General features: G+C 37.4%; 1 protein-coding gene across 1 annotated transcript in view; it reads right to left on the bottom strand.

The window, feature by feature from the left end:
• Positions 1 to 208: 208 nt before the first annotated feature.
• Positions 209 to 16,671, bottom strand: part of baiap2l1b (BAR/IMD domain containing adaptor protein 2 like 1b) — a 52,218-nt gene continuing 35,755 nt past the window's right edge. The window contains exons 7-14 of the mRNA XM_036590266.1: positions 14,959 to 15,111; positions 14,387 to 14,542; positions 14,088 to 14,196; positions 13,590 to 13,803; positions 10,204 to 10,263; positions 8,749 to 8,917; positions 3,069 to 3,112; positions 209 to 1,571 (exon numbers count right to left, since the gene is read on the bottom strand). Coding sequence (XP_036446159.1) covers positions 1,499 to 1,571; positions 3,069 to 3,112; positions 8,749 to 8,917; positions 10,204 to 10,263; positions 13,590 to 13,803; positions 14,088 to 14,196; positions 14,387 to 14,542; positions 14,959 to 15,111 — 978 coding nt within the window. The 3' untranslated portion in view covers positions 209 to 1,498. The remainder of the gene's footprint in view (positions 1,572 to 3,068; positions 3,113 to 8,748; positions 8,918 to 10,203; positions 10,264 to 13,589; positions 13,804 to 14,087; positions 14,197 to 14,386; positions 14,543 to 14,958; positions 15,112 to 16,671) is intronic.

Raw genomic sequence — 16,671 nt, forward strand, 5'->3', positions numbered from 1 at the left:
TGAGTCCTCATATTGAATGTTTTTTTTCCCCTTTGTTTGTTTCGCTGATGGAACAAATCTAATTACAGTCTTTGCCAAGCAGGAGACTAACATCCTACCTTGTGCAAGTCAAAAGCTTTACCTTTAGACTGAGAATAACAAATACTTACCATGTAGTCAGTGATCAAATCACTGATCTGTGTAAGAAGAGGTTTATAAATAGCTCTAGTCAAGAAATAAAACATTTTTATTTTTATACAGCTGTGATCCACAGGGCAATTGAAGGGCTGCAGCAAGAGAAAAGAAGTGCATCGATAAAACAGCAAATGAATGGCTTCCCTGAAGCATCAAGTGCAATTACTGCCTATTGTACATAATTATAAGGTCTGTTTCATCAAAGTGATTCTTGAAGACATACTGTACGCTTCTGAACAGTATTCACTCACTGAGAGATAAATTATTTTCAATGACAGTGATAGGAAAAAAGTGTTAAATTAAGGCAAATGTGTCCTTTCTGACAAAAAACAATATTAAATACTATTTCTGAATGCTTTCGTAATGTATAGCATTTCTACATAAGCAAAGCTTTGTTGTCTATGAATGCTCAGACCAACCATTCAGAATCAAAACAAATCTTTAGTTCTAGTGTACCATTAGCCATGATGTTTGAGACTTTAAATAAGCTGATATTGTCACTGTCATCTTAAAATCTTGTAAATCCATTTTTTTCATCTTTTTAAACTTTTTTTCATCATTTGAAAACGGCATCTGTTGTTTACATGGTGTAAACATTTAAACAACAATGGACCAACAGAAACAGTCCAAAAAGCTTTGAATAAGATCTTTTTACATTAAAGTACATTAAAGCTAAAATGTTTTATCCTTTCCGTTTTGGAGATACAAGTTTGCCTTTACGACAGCAACAATATATCCCTGCACGATTACCACCACAACACTATAATCTGGACTCTTGCTCAAATTCAGTCCCACATACATTCAGCAACTGTCCTATGGCAACAGGAAATTCTCAACAGATATTTCAACAAGCTGGAATCCAGTCAATGTCAACATGCTATTCACGCAACATAAAAGCAAACACCAGCGTCTTGGCTAAGACTTCAGACCCGAGACAATATATTTCGCATAACCGTTTAGATTATAGGAGTAGGTCTGTTTTCTACCTCTGCTCTTGCTCTTTTCAATTGGGCCTGGGACGTTATCCCTTTTAGCAACACAGTCAAACGTCAACAAAAAGTGAACATATATTGGCTCTTATAAGGTACATAAATAAACATGTTGTCCATCTTGTGGTGATTGTGTGCAGTGAGCAAACGCTGGTTAAATCAAAATGCCATCTCTAGTGGAGTTTCTTTGTCCAAATCCACTGAAGCCGGTTTCAAAGCTCTTGTGTGACGCAGTCAGTTTGCAGACAGGAGTGCTGTCTGCACTTTTAATGTGAGTTACTGGTGGTGGTGGTTTTAGATGCTGACGGCTGTGGGCTGGAAGCTGGTGGTCACGATCAGATGATAGGAGCCGATCTGTCGTTGGTAACGGTGGGCCGCAGCTTCACAGTGGCGAAGGGGTTTCCTCCCCTGAGAAGAAATGACAGTCTGATAAGGCCGAGACAGGTGTGTGCATGTTTTTTGAGCTTTGACTGATAATCAGATTGGCATATTATGTAACTGTGGAAATGGCGCTGGCACTGGTTGTCATACAGTATGCTCTCTCTGCATCATGTCTGGGAGGGATGGATATTTTGGCAAACATAAAATCAGAGACACAACTCATTAAAATATCAATTATAAAGTGGTAACAATAGTTGTGGTTCCGAAACCTAAATGGCTTGTTTGAAGCCAGTGTGAACTATATAACATATGCACACTTAGGAGTGCACACATCAGCTCAATTCTGTATTAATTAATGAGATATTAAAATGTGTTTCTTGTATGGACCGTGGAATGTAGTACTAAAAGGTGAGGCCGGGCATAATTGTGTATTTGAAGTAAACTTCCCAAAACCACTTTAACCATAACCTAAATACGAACCTATTTTTGTTTATACAAAGGGACTGACAACTGTAATATGTTCATGATTCTATAAGCAAATACAAAACGTGACTGGAATACACAACTGAAAATTCTATATTCTAAAGTTCACTCATTACAAGCCCAAGATCAAATGAACATACCCAGTTCCAAAAAAGTATGTGAAATGCTAATTAAAACAGAAAGCAGTAATTAGTAAATTCTGTTTAACCCGTGCCCTGTGGACTGGCGACCCATCCAGGGTGTTTCCTGCCTTCCGTCCAGTGACTACTGGGATAGGCTTCAGCACCCCCCGCGACCCAGATGGATAAGTGGCTTAGATAATGTTTGTGGGTGCGTTTTCTGCCCGTATTCAATCAAAAACAGTACAAAAACACAATATTTGATGTTTTATTTTATAAAGTTAATAGTTTTTATGCTAATTCCATGATGTCTGCAACATGTTCCAAAAAGCTTTGGAAAGGAGTATGTTTATCATTACGTTATATTTCCTTATAACAACACTTAATACTACTACTACTACAACTAATAATAATAATAATAATAATAATAATATCACTTGTTTAAATTTTCTGGAACCTATTGTTGCATCAATCTCAGAATGAACTTATTTTTACAAAAACAATGAAGATGAGTTGATAAGATTACTCATTACTTCATGCTGTTGTATTGCTTTTTTTCAAATACAAATAGATTTATAGATCACTGCTTATAAATCACCGTGTTTTGTTTTTTTTGCATTTTAACTACTGCACCGGCTTTTCTGGGAATGGGATAATCGGTTAATCATTTACATTTGTAATCTGTAGCACCACAGACAAGTTTCTCTGTACACTGTATTGTAAATTCTATAAAAAACCATTTATGAGAAACGTAACACTTTCTAAGTTCCTTCAGGGATTTGAATAGTTTTACAGAAAGAAAAAGCTCAAAAAATACTGCAGAATTTAAATCTTGATTTTCTTTGTGATGCAATTACATTTGCTGAAAAGATCTTTTTTCCAGCTGGTAGATTTGGTTGCACTTCATTACTGGCACACTTACCCTAGGAAAGGAGGTGGCTTAGGGATTCCATTCGTCTGAGGAACCTAAAAGAAACAAAACATGTCATCCCAACATGCTTTTTCACAGCCAAGTGAAAAAAAACTGAGCAGTTGTGCTTGTAGGTGTACAGGCCCAGAACCTGTTTTCAGATGCTCTAGTCTAGACAGTCGTGTTGTGCTGATCTGGGATCAGTTCTCACTTTTGAATAAAGAAAACAACAAAACAGATCTCTGATTATGATATAAAAGTGAAGGCGAGTCCGACAGGTTTGATGGCTGGCTCCGTAACACTCATGTGGACTGAACCATCACTTCATCGGCGGCCTGGAATCTAGCCCTGCTGGAAGGGCTGGTCAACTTTTACCTTAAATCTAGTTACAGTAGAGTAGCCTGCTTAGAATTCTTTTCATCCGTTAGAGCTAAAATGAAAGGAAACTCCTAAGGCAACGTTACAGTACATAATCATAAATATTACTGACGTGACTAAAGACGAAGTTGCATTCCCACAAGTGCATACAGAAATGCAGTAATACAGGCACGTATTAGAATTAGACACTGAAGATTAAAAAAAGCTAATATGACGTCATACAACTGTAGTAACTTTAACGAGTAGGGGTGTAAAAATAAATCCATAATTGGATTATGTGGACAGCTAGCAATGCAACACTGAGAGGTGAACTGGCATAATGTCTCCACTAGATGGCATTAGTGGCCTGCTGAGTTAATAAGCTGTTAAAAAACACAGAGTCAGATTTGATCCTCAGAAACAGCCAAGCCAAAACATCTGGAAAGAGCACCTGTCCATTTGCACCATTTAAGCTGCAGTCTAATCAGGGAGGCCATGTCCTGAGCCTGCGTGTCAATGTTTAGAGATAAGGACGGGCAATAATGGTAAAAATATAACATCACGGTACTTGAAAACATTTTACAATACATGATATGTATAACCATATTTAGTTTTTCTGAGTAGAGTAGTGTAGACTAAGGCTATGAAAAACTGTGAATACAACGGACATGAATGGTGAGCATAAATTAATAAAATAAGATGTCATATTGAGTTGGCACCCAATCAGCCACTTGTTACTGTGCAGTTCATGCAGTTACTATGCACTGGCTGTTGTTCACAGGCTCTATAATTAGTATAAATTTGCCCGTTTATGATACATGCAGTTGTTCAGTGGTCTAGAAATAGAATACATCAGACTGCATCCCTGGACTGGTACAATATCACTATGGTCTTTTTGCCATTCTTGTGTGCTTTCATTAATTCCACACTGTCTTCGCTAATTACGCTGTAAAATTTAATTACTTCTTGATCAATCAGGAAAGATTAATTGGTAATTTGCATGATGATAATGCATATTTTAAATTGTCCTACTGCTCTCTTTTACAGTAAAAAATAGACTCCAATGACACGTATAGCCATAGCTCAGATTAAAAAAAAGGAAAAAAAGCTCCTCTATGATGCTAATTTCTGCTAACACCCCTATGGGATTCTAGTGATATGTTATTGCTAAGCTAACAGTGATTCATATGAACACTTTTTTCCATTCTAGATTGCAAAAATACAAAAAGCATGATGATTGTATTAAATAAAAATGAACTAAAAAGTAGTCATGTATTTTTGTTATTTCACAGATTTTCTCAGCAGGCCTTAAAGGCCCTGAGGGGGCCCCAGTGGTGTTTGTATAGTTTTTCAATTAAGTCTTTGCTAAAGCTTCGTGGTTTGAATATATTTTAGAGTCTTTGAAAGGCTGTGCATGCTTTATTAATATCCATTTGTGTGGCCTTTTATGAACATAGATTTCTCTATTAATCTTCAAAATAATCTGTAGGAAATGCAATATAATTTAAATGATAACATAAATGACAGCCGTAGTTTGCTTTTGACTTATTTACCTTCTTCCTCTCTTTTTTTGCTTTCTCTTTCAATCATTTGCCTCTCTCTGTCTCCTCTTTCACCTGAGCGTAAAACCAGGTGGGGAACATTTCTCACACAACCGCTCGGCCCATAATGCATTCCTGTCTCTACCTCCCCCACCTCCCAATCTAATCTGATAAAACGGGTTGTGTGGAGAAAGCTGGCCTTTTGTCAGACACATAACACCGAAATCATCTTCCTGCTTTGCTCCTGCTGATGAAAAAAGCGCTTGTAGTGTGGCATCTCTGCATTTCCTCAGTTCTCCAGGGCTATTCACAACACAGAGCCAAACCCTGCTTGAGTAATTACATGGCACAAGGCCCTCTTTCGCCACACCGATGAGCCAAGCCTCAGCGGGGAGGACAGGTGTTGGACAACAGGCTCTACACCTACATTGCTGACTCGTATTTTGATTGGAAAATGCTTACTGTCTTTACAGAATGTAACACAACACAGAAAATATAAGCAATATAACACATTAGCAATGTAAAAATCAGATCAGATATTGGACTAGATATTGTAGGAAATGTGTGATGAAATTCTGTAACAAATCTAGCCTGACATCTTTCAGAACTGCTTGTAGTGTCTTCTCAGTGAAAGAATAACTATACAAAAATGGAATTTATGTGTCACATTGTTGGCTGTGTATTTCTTCTTGTAGGGCATGGTACTTTAAAAACCAATTAAAATTAGCTCATTATAAAGCCTTGTGGTTTAAAGGAAAAAACAGTATTGGTATCAGCGAGTATTCTATGTTTCTGTATTGGTATCAGGAATAAAAAAGTAGCCATCATGCTATCTACAGTAAAATTGGACATAAAAATCACACTGTGATCCAACAATGATGATAATTCAACTGCACTGATACCTGAATGTTAGACTAGGTTATAATACAATGTGATAACCTGGATTAATACCATATTAACTGTACCTAGCATAGATGTGATTACTCTAGAAACATGGTTGTTGAGCAGTGCTAGGTTAAACATGCTTAGGAGAGGCTTGGGTGTGTGCCCTTACTGTGTGCCTTTACGGTGTGCCTGTACAAAAAGCCTCCTACGTTTGGGTGTACATTTTAGGAAATCCTAAGACTGCAGTGTCATGTCGTGTCTCAGTTTACATCTGAAAAAGCCTCAGGTGAAACAACCTAACGTTAAACGGAAACGTTTATGTGACATTTGGAATTCTGTTCTTTCTTAGTAGATTAATTGCAGTTTTGTGGCCAAATTAAAATACCAGACAAAAGGTCCCGATCCAAGGTCCCGATTTAACTGAATAAGAGAATTCTGTTACCAGCACAGACCTATTGGAAAATTACATACTAATTTTTTTGACCAAAAATTATTTTCAAATGTAAAAAATCAGGAAAAAAAAAAGTTGGCTTAAAGTTTCTCCAGTCACATTTATACATTTAAAAATAATTCTGAACCATACTAGAAAAATCCAATTAAATTGTGGTAAAGTTTGAGATTTCATGATACATCAAATTGTTTCTGAGGAATCATAATCGCATTAAAGTGAGCTCAGAGAATTACACCCCTATTACATATGCAATAAGCAGAGTATTCCACTATTTTAGTTTTCGAACAGCCTTGTGAGTAGTAAACTGCATGAATGGGACGTGCGCTGTCGGCCGACTGACCCAGTCTAGTGTGAAGGCTGGGGCCGGTTTCAGGTTGAGGTCAGTGTGGAATTCCATCGTCCAGGCTGTGACATGGGCCGGATGCGTAGATCACATGATTATAGCGGCTGCCGGAGGCTCCGGGGCTCACCAGAGGATTGGGTGGGCAATGAATATTTCACTGAGCTTTGAGAGGAGTATCCCCTTTCAGAGTCTCGCCATTCAAGCCTAGACCAAGCAAATATCCCAAATCTGCATCTTCATCCTGCTATGCTGCTTCATGCTAACCATGTCTTTCGGCATAAAGCCTTGATGGCGACACATGATGGTGAATAAGACTGCACAGACATGAGGTAGCCCACAGCTCATTAAATTAAAGAGGAGAGCACAGCTTAGATCGTATGTCACGTCACGCTAGCGCAGACACTAAAGAGAATGCCCAGGGAATAATACAGCTGACCTGAACCGGGATGTTCTGTAGCTGGTGTTAAGTTGCAAAGCCTTGAATAAAGTGCTCTAATATGCATAGCAAAAGCCTTGACGTAATAGAACGATTAGTAAATGATCTTGACTATTCGCTACCATGCATTTTTTTTTGCAGTACAGCAAAGGCCTGCGTGAGTGTAAACAACACTATTTACATGTAGCCTCGATGCTACCACAGATAAGCATACGAATCCCCGGTTTTTGTTAATGATTTACATACATGTAAAATGACTCTTGTCTAGGACTCATAGAGAGATAAGCCACCTTAAAGCATTTTACACTGTTATGGCTCGTGGCTAATTTCAGCTTTTTGAAGAGCCTTGTGTGGTACAGCAGGCACGATATGTAAAAAAGAGAGCTATCCAGGTCAGGGGACTATAAAACGGTTTGCCTTTTTTCAGGCAGTGCAGTGGATTCTGCTGCTCTGTCCTAGCACTGAGGATTTAGCATTGTTCCACAGGCAATCCTCTTTCAGGTGTACCTGATCCTATGATCCACTCAGCCACGTGGACTGTAATAATATCTGTGTTACCCCAGTCCATTCGGCACCTCTATACACCTCAATAAACACACACAGCAGATGAGCACTACAGAGTTATCTAAATTAGGTCAAGCTGAGAACTTTGAGGTTTCTCTCATTGAAAATGTGTGTTATTCAGAAAGAACTTCAGAAGTTTTAGCTCTAAGCAATGAGCAAAGCAGAAAGGCAAAGATAATCTACTCTTTATCACTATAGGTTCTACAAATGAATAGTACTAGATATAAAAGTGTTAATGCCAGAAAGGATTTTTATAATCTAATCAAATATAATTTTAATATAACATATAAATGTATTATTCTTAATTACATTCTTAATTAAATTACTTTCACAATTAAATATAACTAACTGTTATTAAATGCTTACAGATGACCTGTAAATAGCTCATGTAAACAGCTTACCTATTAATGAATTTACAAGACCATAACTAAACTAGTACATATTTATTCTTAATAACCACCACCTTACTCTTTTTAAGTACTAATATTCTCAAGTTATAAACTGTTAAAGCCGGACATTATCTCCCACACCTTCAGCAAAATACAATAAAATACTGTAATTTAACTAAATATTATGTTATTGTAAATTGTATTTTAAGTCACTGTAAAATTACAGTGTCTACAATTTATGAAATGTGGTCTCCATAAGTCTTTACTACCATGTCTAGTCACTTTGAATTAAGATACTCCTTGATTGACATGACACATAATGACATTTTAAGTATGCTTTTAACTGAACGATTACAATTAGCTAACATTTAACTCATTAGTTAACAAACAGTTAATAACTAGTTTACGTAAGATCTTATTAACACATCATACAAATACATTTCTAACACATTTCTTGCTTAAGAATGTTGCTTTACATACATGCTTAAGAATGTTCTGTTTCTATTTATTAGAACATTACTAATTGCATTATTAGTTATTAATTGTTAAATTAAACAGATTTCATGATACATTAAATCATTTCAAGAAATTTACATTCCCACTGTATACAATAACAATTACCCACAATCTATACATTTTTTAAAGTAAACTCAGTACACAAACAATTCAATATGAGCTCACTTTACTGCTGGCTGAAGTATGAAGACGAGTAAGTGGGTTACTGACCGTGTTTTGAGAAGAAGGAATGTATGTCTGCGTCAGGGACTTTGTGGAGTTCCTCCTGACGGGTGAGTCGCTGTAGTCGGGTGGAGGCAGCACCATCGCATCCTCATCAGTGTCCTGCTGTGTGAGGTTTGCCACACTTTTACTGCGCACTGGAGGGTTCCCAACAACACTGCAAAACCAGACCAGACCACATACTTATTACCCATCTATTCAACCTACACAGATATGTATTTAATATATTAACACTGAGCTACAGAATGGTTTGGAATTTTAAATTAGAAATAGCCAATTGACCAGGCTGTCATTCAGAGAACGTTATATGTTCTTTCATGCCTTTGATCAGGGGTGTCAGACTCCATTCCTTATGGGCCACATAAGTGCAGAGCACGCTACCTCATTTAACACACCTGTTTAAACTTTTCCTTTAATCAACCTATTATTGCTTCACCCACAAATGCATTTATTCTCAGCAACTTTTGTGAAGTTGAAAAAGTTTTGAACAAGTTTTAAAACAAAACTATGTTGTAACCATGGGTAGAAATGAACCAGAAAGCACTGGAATGCCGTTCTATGAGTAAAATTCAAGACAGAACAGTGTTCTGAACCATATTTTAAGATTTAGGCAACTGTTTATAGGAAAAAACACATAGCTGTTTCACACTGTTTCTAAAGCATGTGAATGAATCAAAGCCCAGCTTACAGCCCATTCGGCCAATGGAAAGTCGCAGTGCAGCAGGTGCACCCACCGTGTCTCCATGGTAACGCATTCTGTATTAGTCTGTCAGTGTGTTTGGTAAAAACAGTTAAGAAACTCCACAATCTATAATGAAAGTGGTCATTTGCTTACTAGTTTCCTCAAACCTTATTGGTATCATCTAAGTAGATCATATCACATATAAGCAAGATAGTTAAGTATTTTTGTCAAAAGAGTGGTTGTTTTGAGAAGCATTTGACATCCTGCTTGAGTCCTTTTACTCTGCCTTGATGAAAGCCTTGTTTGGTAGTTGCGATGAAAGTTCCATTAAATTTTAGGAGATGTTTTTTCTGTACTGCTGTTCATTTAATTAAGTCTGGCTTAATAACATATTTCTTGACTGCTGTTAAACATCTGACCAGATCCAAACTGAGCAATACAGCAGACACTAAAAGAAAAATATTATTTTCTGTTCAACTTCCTTGGGACTGTGAGCTAAGTTACATTGTAATGAATTTCCTCATTCTAATACATCTTTTATTCAGTTGTATTTATCCTTCATTGTCAGAGAGTACTGACCTGTGGGGCTGCACTCTTTGACAATGAAGGGCTAAAGGTCTTCAAATGTAATGGGCCTAAAATAGAGCTTGACCCTAGCTTGGGTTTCCTTGTCTTCAAAGAAGGCCTGATCCATATCAGCAGTAATCAGGAGGACAACAGAGAGGTGTGTGTCGGTGTGTGTGTGAGGGGAGTCTGATTACCTGTTATTTACTGCAAGCTCTGTATATGGACGACAGTAAGAGGATGGAAACCAGCCCCTCCTGTGAAAAGCAAACAAAAAAGTACATACGGTTTTAAGTTACCTATGCTTGACAATGAAATACCACAAAAAAACTGTTAAACAATGCACTTTAAAGCAACAGCTGTAATCCTCTTCCATGTCTTAAACTTTGTGTGTGCAATACACTGGAACTTCTGGACTTCTCAAGGAAATGACTCAAAAAGAAATTCCACAGTTTTTTTATTTCTGCATAGTAAAAATATTAAGATGTAAACAAAGTCATTCTGAGTTTTGATGTGGAATATTCAATTCAGAATTGTCACAGTGGTGGTGATAGGAACCAGACTTTTAAAGCGTTTAATGCTTCAGGAAGTTCCATCACATAAAGTTATTACATGGAATGGTTACAAATACTCTGCCTGATGTCTGACACACTGTTTTACAATGGTTTTAAAATTTTGGCCTCAAAGCCATTTATGGTGGAGGGGTACAGACAGGATGTTGTAAAGCAAAACAGTCCCCCAAAGAAAATGTACTTTCTCAGATATAAAACTAATTTACCATAACAACATTACATATAAAAACTTAGAAGACATTTGTGGGTTCACTGGTCATTTTAGATATCAAATAAAATGTCTTTATTTACAATTGTGTCGACATTGTGACCCCTAGTAAATTTCTCTACAGTGCGCAATTTCACATAAAAATACTCTGAATGCCTTTGTTTACATCTGAACTGTTGAATTATGTGGCAGGAGTCTCGTTTTTTGTGACTGATCATATATGGAAAAGGAGACATATCTGCAAGTAATCGATTCTGGCCCAGTCAGATATATAATAATATCAGCCAATAGCGAGGTCTCACTGATTTATACTCAATGTCCACTAAGCACAGATACTTAACATTTAGCAGTGTTTATTTCTAGACTTTTTTATAAAAACTTCAAAGCTGGCAATCAACCTTTCCTCACTTTACTTCCAGCAATACATGTTGAACTGGTACATCTGAACACAAATCACAATCATGGTGACAATAACAAAAACATGTAAAATGCATCCAAACTTAACCTTTAGCGTTAGGATAATGTGTTATAACACAAAGACACTTTGAGACTGTGAGACTTTGTGTAAGACTATGAGACTTTGTGAAGACTGTGAGACTTGACTGTGAGACTTTGTGAAGACTGTGAAACTATTATTACCAGTTATCAGAATTTTCAGCTCTCTAAAGTTGATATTGGTCACAAATTTGTCAAGTTGGTCGTGTTCTATTTCAGAATGTTTAATTTAAATGCATTTCTGTCTCTTCATATTAAAATTCCAGCTACAATAGTAGTAGTAATATATAACATGCTACTACACTCTTTAGCAGCATCTGGAGAGACAGCTGACCTTCTTGAGTTTCAGCTGCTTGATATCTAACGGACACATCTCACCCAGTTTCACACGTGTTCATCTTAAAATTAGGCAAGATTCACTCTAGTCAGTGACAACTCTCTGGCTTAGAGAAAGGGCTGAATGAATGGAACTGAATCAATTGAACTCTAGGCTTGTAATTCAGTTATTAATCTAAATACTTATTATTGACTAATTAATGTGTACTGGATTCTGACTACTGTAAAACCAAAATGTGACTACAGTTGGTTGAGTAAGGAACTGAAGTGTGGGTCCACATACAAACTCATGCAGTTTAAGGAGGTTAATCCTTGCCCTTTTGTGAACATTAAGTTTTGTGTCGTGAGTAAAGAAATGTTAATGTGTGCACTGAGTTGTTTGCTTTACATCAAAAACCCTGTAGACTTTTCAACTTTTCACCTGGTAGTGAAGTGATTGTGACTGGCCCCCTACAAGTTTTCCCATTTTCAGACTTCCTCCTCACAGTTAAATCAAGTAAGAGCATTCTAACTGACCTTGGAAGATAGAGGAATGTATTATTAATAAGAGCGGTTTATGAAGATCAGATTTTCTTTAAATAGAAGCACACAGTTTAATGAGCTAATCCAGATCGCCTGCATAATGTATGCGTTGTTATGGTTGCTTTTGACTGAAATGCCCTCATGCAGTTTACCTTTTAACATAAAAAAATGCTTGTTTACTGCTTTGATGTAGAAAACATTCCATATAATTACTCTTAATAATATAATTACATCTTTATTAGCTCCACTTGCGGCCACGCTCCAGTATCTTCTCAGCAGGTGTTCTTTTTAAAGCTTGAGTTTCTCTGTAAAGCTTTTCATTAGTAACCTTCCATTATGCTGTTGCAGATCACAGGCACTGATACTGTACTCCAACAATAAAGTGAAAACGCTCTTGGTATTCTTAAGGGACTGAAACTGATTGGTTTAAATGCATCTCATTAAAACACTCCCTGCCTGCTAGTACCATCTGGTAGGACTCATTCAGAGGCTGGCAAAGCAAAAGATATCATAAATATTTGGGCTAGTGGTTGGGGGCAGATGAACTCCCACATAGCTGTGTCATTCTGTCTCCAGCTGTACTCTGATTGCCTCTCCTCTTCTTGATATAAAACTCACACACTTAGCCTCCACATGCACCGCATCTCAAGCAAGCTGTCACCGTCTGGTGGCTCTTTCAGGTCTACAAAAAGCCATTCAACTGACACAGATGAAATGGGCGTTCTTTGTCACAGATGGTTTGCAGAAAGACACGGACAGTTGTGCACACAGACTTTCTCTGGCAAGCCTTCTACACAGACAATAGCTCTAGCGATTGGGCTGGATCTATGAAAAGCCCTCAGCAGGTGCAATGCAGCATGTTGAGGTGCTGGTTCAATTCTTTGTTGCGATGCTGGATATGCAAACAACTGTACTGTATATGGCTCTTGTAAATCTCAACTGGTGCACCATACATTTAATAGCTGATAAAATGTATAAAATGTAAAAAATGTGTGAAATCTGTGAAAAATGTTTCTTATAACCCCTCTGATCAATGCTAACTTAATACAAATTCAGTACAGAAAATAGATCATCACTATATATCAATGCTGTACATCATTTGTAAAACATCACTGTAATACTGGCCTTTGCAATACTGCTTTCATAGAAGGTTTCAATATGCAAATGAGCAATCTAATAAATAGCAATGTATTTTATTCTATACTGTGAGAATCTGATTCTAATATCAATGTGCATCGCTAGAATCAATGTACTTGATGTAATCCAACAAAAGTACATTGTTTTAGCCAATCCTTAACCACGCCACATTATTATTTCATCACTGTGTTTTTACTATAATCCAAGTTGTATCACAGTGTCACAATACGAAGCAAAATAAGGGAAATTCTAATATCTTGTCCGTATCATGTAGCCCTACTATATGTGACAACTTACTAGTATGACAACTTACTGTCTGGTCTTCTCCATTTCTCCATAAAGCCAGCCGTCCCTCTCATCAGGAATAAGCAGTGTGATAATATCTCCCTCTTCAAAGCTCAATAGGGTGTTGTTGCTGTTAGACTTGTGGGGAAAAATGGTCCTGACACGGGGTCTCCGGGCCATGTTGTTCAATCCTGAAGCCATCGACACAGACCTGGCTAACCCACCCTCTTCATTGTTATGTTCTGCAAGCGAAGTGGATAACGAAGACAATCTTGACTGTGGTGACACCTAGTAGGCAATGATTTATTATTTTTGGTAGTATGAAATCGAGGTGTAAAGTGTGGGTATTCAGTTCTGGTCCTGGAGGGCTGTTGTGAGAGCACAGTCAGCAGGGAATCACCAAACTGCGTTTGAACTCTGGCCCTCCAAAACTGGAAATGAATATCTCATGTGTAAAGCCTTCCACAGTTTATTACAGATTTAATCACTTTCTCGGTGTAAGACATCAGTGCAGAATAAACCTTACCAGACACACTCTCTTGCTTGGGAGTGTCTGGAGGGAACATGCTGGCTAGTGGACTGGTTTGAGCCTTCCCAAGTGGTGCAGGAGGAGGAATCACTGCTTCTGAATTATTCTGTGAAAGTATTACAAAACATTTTTAAAAGCTTGGTTTAAACCTTATAGAAGACATGGATGAATGCAGCATCTAAAGTGATTCTATTATTACTATGAGCATTCTGTTATGAGTGCATGTTGAATTAGAGTTAACATTTGAGTTTGCTGCTTCTTGCTGTTAGCATTAGCATGGGTTGAGGTGTTCCTACCCGGCTGTGGCGCTTTGTGGCTGGAGAGGCCTGAGGGGTTATGGATACTGGAGTGCGCAGGCCTTCTATCATTGCCATCACACTCTCTGGAACATTGGTAATGTCAGTGCATTTATCCTGCCAGCTGGGTATCTTCTCTGTTAGCAAGTCCTTTGCCTTTAGTGAACCATAAATGACAGTGGTTAGAGTTAATGTGCATTAGAACGTACAATTTCCACATTCAAAATTCACATGGTAGCAGTATAAAAACAAATGATATAGTCAAAGACTCAGGACTCTGAATTTTCACTCACTTATCACTCATCATGGTTATATTTTTGTACTTGGTACAATCTCAGTGATACACAAGTCTTCTTTTTTTCATTAATTGATTGATGTAGATACATTTTCTATGACCAAATGCATTAGGAATGGCATCTTGATCTCCTTATCTCATGAAAAAAACATTATCTGACTTTGACTTCACCTCCTAAATGTAAATACATGCATACCCATGTAGGCTTAAGTACAGTAAAAGCTTGCTGATCTAAGAGTTTAAAGAGCATACTGGTGATATGCTGAGTATGAATGACCTTGTCATGGAAAGCTGATATCTGATAGGAGAAAGTGCAATGCTTGTCCACGAGAAAGCAGAACCTTCTCTTCTCCTCCAGTAGAGCTTCCTTGCATCCATCTGCTATGAACTTCTGCATGTCCATCTGGCGGTGTGTGAGGGTCTCCAGACACTGTTGAGAAAAAAAAAGACAACAAAATCATACACACTTATCAGCTGTCCCACATGCACACACTGTGCGTCTCCTTGGTTTTCACTGTAAACAAAACATTTGAGGAACCAAAATGGCTGATATGAAGTTTATATCTTGTAAACCATAAAGATACTGTGAGGAAACAAAGAGGCCAAACAGATAGTGTTCTTGAATGTCACCCTTTGTGATGGAAACCAGCAGCCAATCTAGCTTCTTTTATCTGGGAAGTCAGAAAGGGTGGCAGTGAAAAGAGACAAGATTGGGTCACAAAAGTCTTATTATTTGACAGGCACCTCAACCACTGATAATGAAGAACAGTGACAAGTAGTGATTACTGCATTCTTGGAAAACCTCTCAGATCAAACATCTGTCCATTGAGCAAAGTGTCTGGTTTGAGCTATGAGTAGACCTATAAAGCTATTCATGAGCAGCACTGATAGCTAGACAACTACGTCACAGTCTAGGTCTGTCCTCAGAGGTGGGAAGGTTATAATAATTCTTCATATTTTCCCTGTCCCAAAAAACATCTCCATTTTTGTTGAGTTTTATTTTTCTACACCATTCGAACACGACTGTCCTTTACATTGTGTGAAAATTTCATGATAAATGTACCAATAAAAGTACTCCAAATCACTTGGAGTAAAGCCGCTTTACATTTATTTACAATACAAGCTAATGATGTTTTTGCTTTCTCCTGTAAAGTTACTATCTTGGAGATACATGTCTTCCTTTGGACAGAGATAACATGTTGATGAACACAACAATACACAAATCATCATGGACGAGTTCTCAGAGAATAGTTAATAAAAAATTATGTCCTCTTTTTGGAACCCACCAGGATTTCTAAAGAGTCTGAGATTTGGCTTTGCTTTCATGTTGACATTTGCTTTCTACAGTGCCGTTCTTCTGCCCTCAGTATCCTCTTTTTTGAAAACTAAAAAATGGCAACCCTTATAAATGTAAGTTCTAGGGCTGTCACTACTAATTATAATAGCAATTGAGTAATCTACCAATCATTTGGTTATTAATAAAGTAAACACAGTTATAAAAAAGGACAAACAATAAAGACATATTTAACAAAACAAGATCAAACCATGCACAGCCAAAAGATCATCTGTAAAATGGGTAAGAAAGCCTTAAGAAAGATTATCATTGAAAGTCAGGTTTGGTTTGATTAAACTGAAGCCTGGTGCGATTGCTCTATTAGTATGGTTGAGAATGCAGCCATTTCAACCCTGATGTGCAAATAAGTGGGCCATATTAGGTTTTCCATGAGAAGTCTGGTTTCAGTTTGCTTCCAAAAAGACTCAGTTAGATTGAAATATGATGTTAAAGTGGACCAAACAAGTCTAAACAGACCAAACATTTGAGAACATTTGTCTTATCTCTACATACCTTTTTTGGAATGTGCAAAAGACAAATTTCTGATGTGCTTTTAACACATGGTGCAGTTATCATCTCTTCATGATTCTTGCAGGAATTGGTACATATACAGTGGACAGTTTCGGTTTCTGCATGTAACAGTTGTATAATGTATTA

This window comes from Colossoma macropomum, unplaced genomic scaffold, assembly GCF_904425465.1.
Source record: "Colossoma macropomum unplaced genomic scaffold, Colossoma_macropomum, whole genome shotgun sequence".
Classification (NCBI taxonomy): domain Eukaryota; kingdom Metazoa; phylum Chordata; class Actinopteri; order Characiformes; family Serrasalmidae; genus Colossoma; species Colossoma macropomum.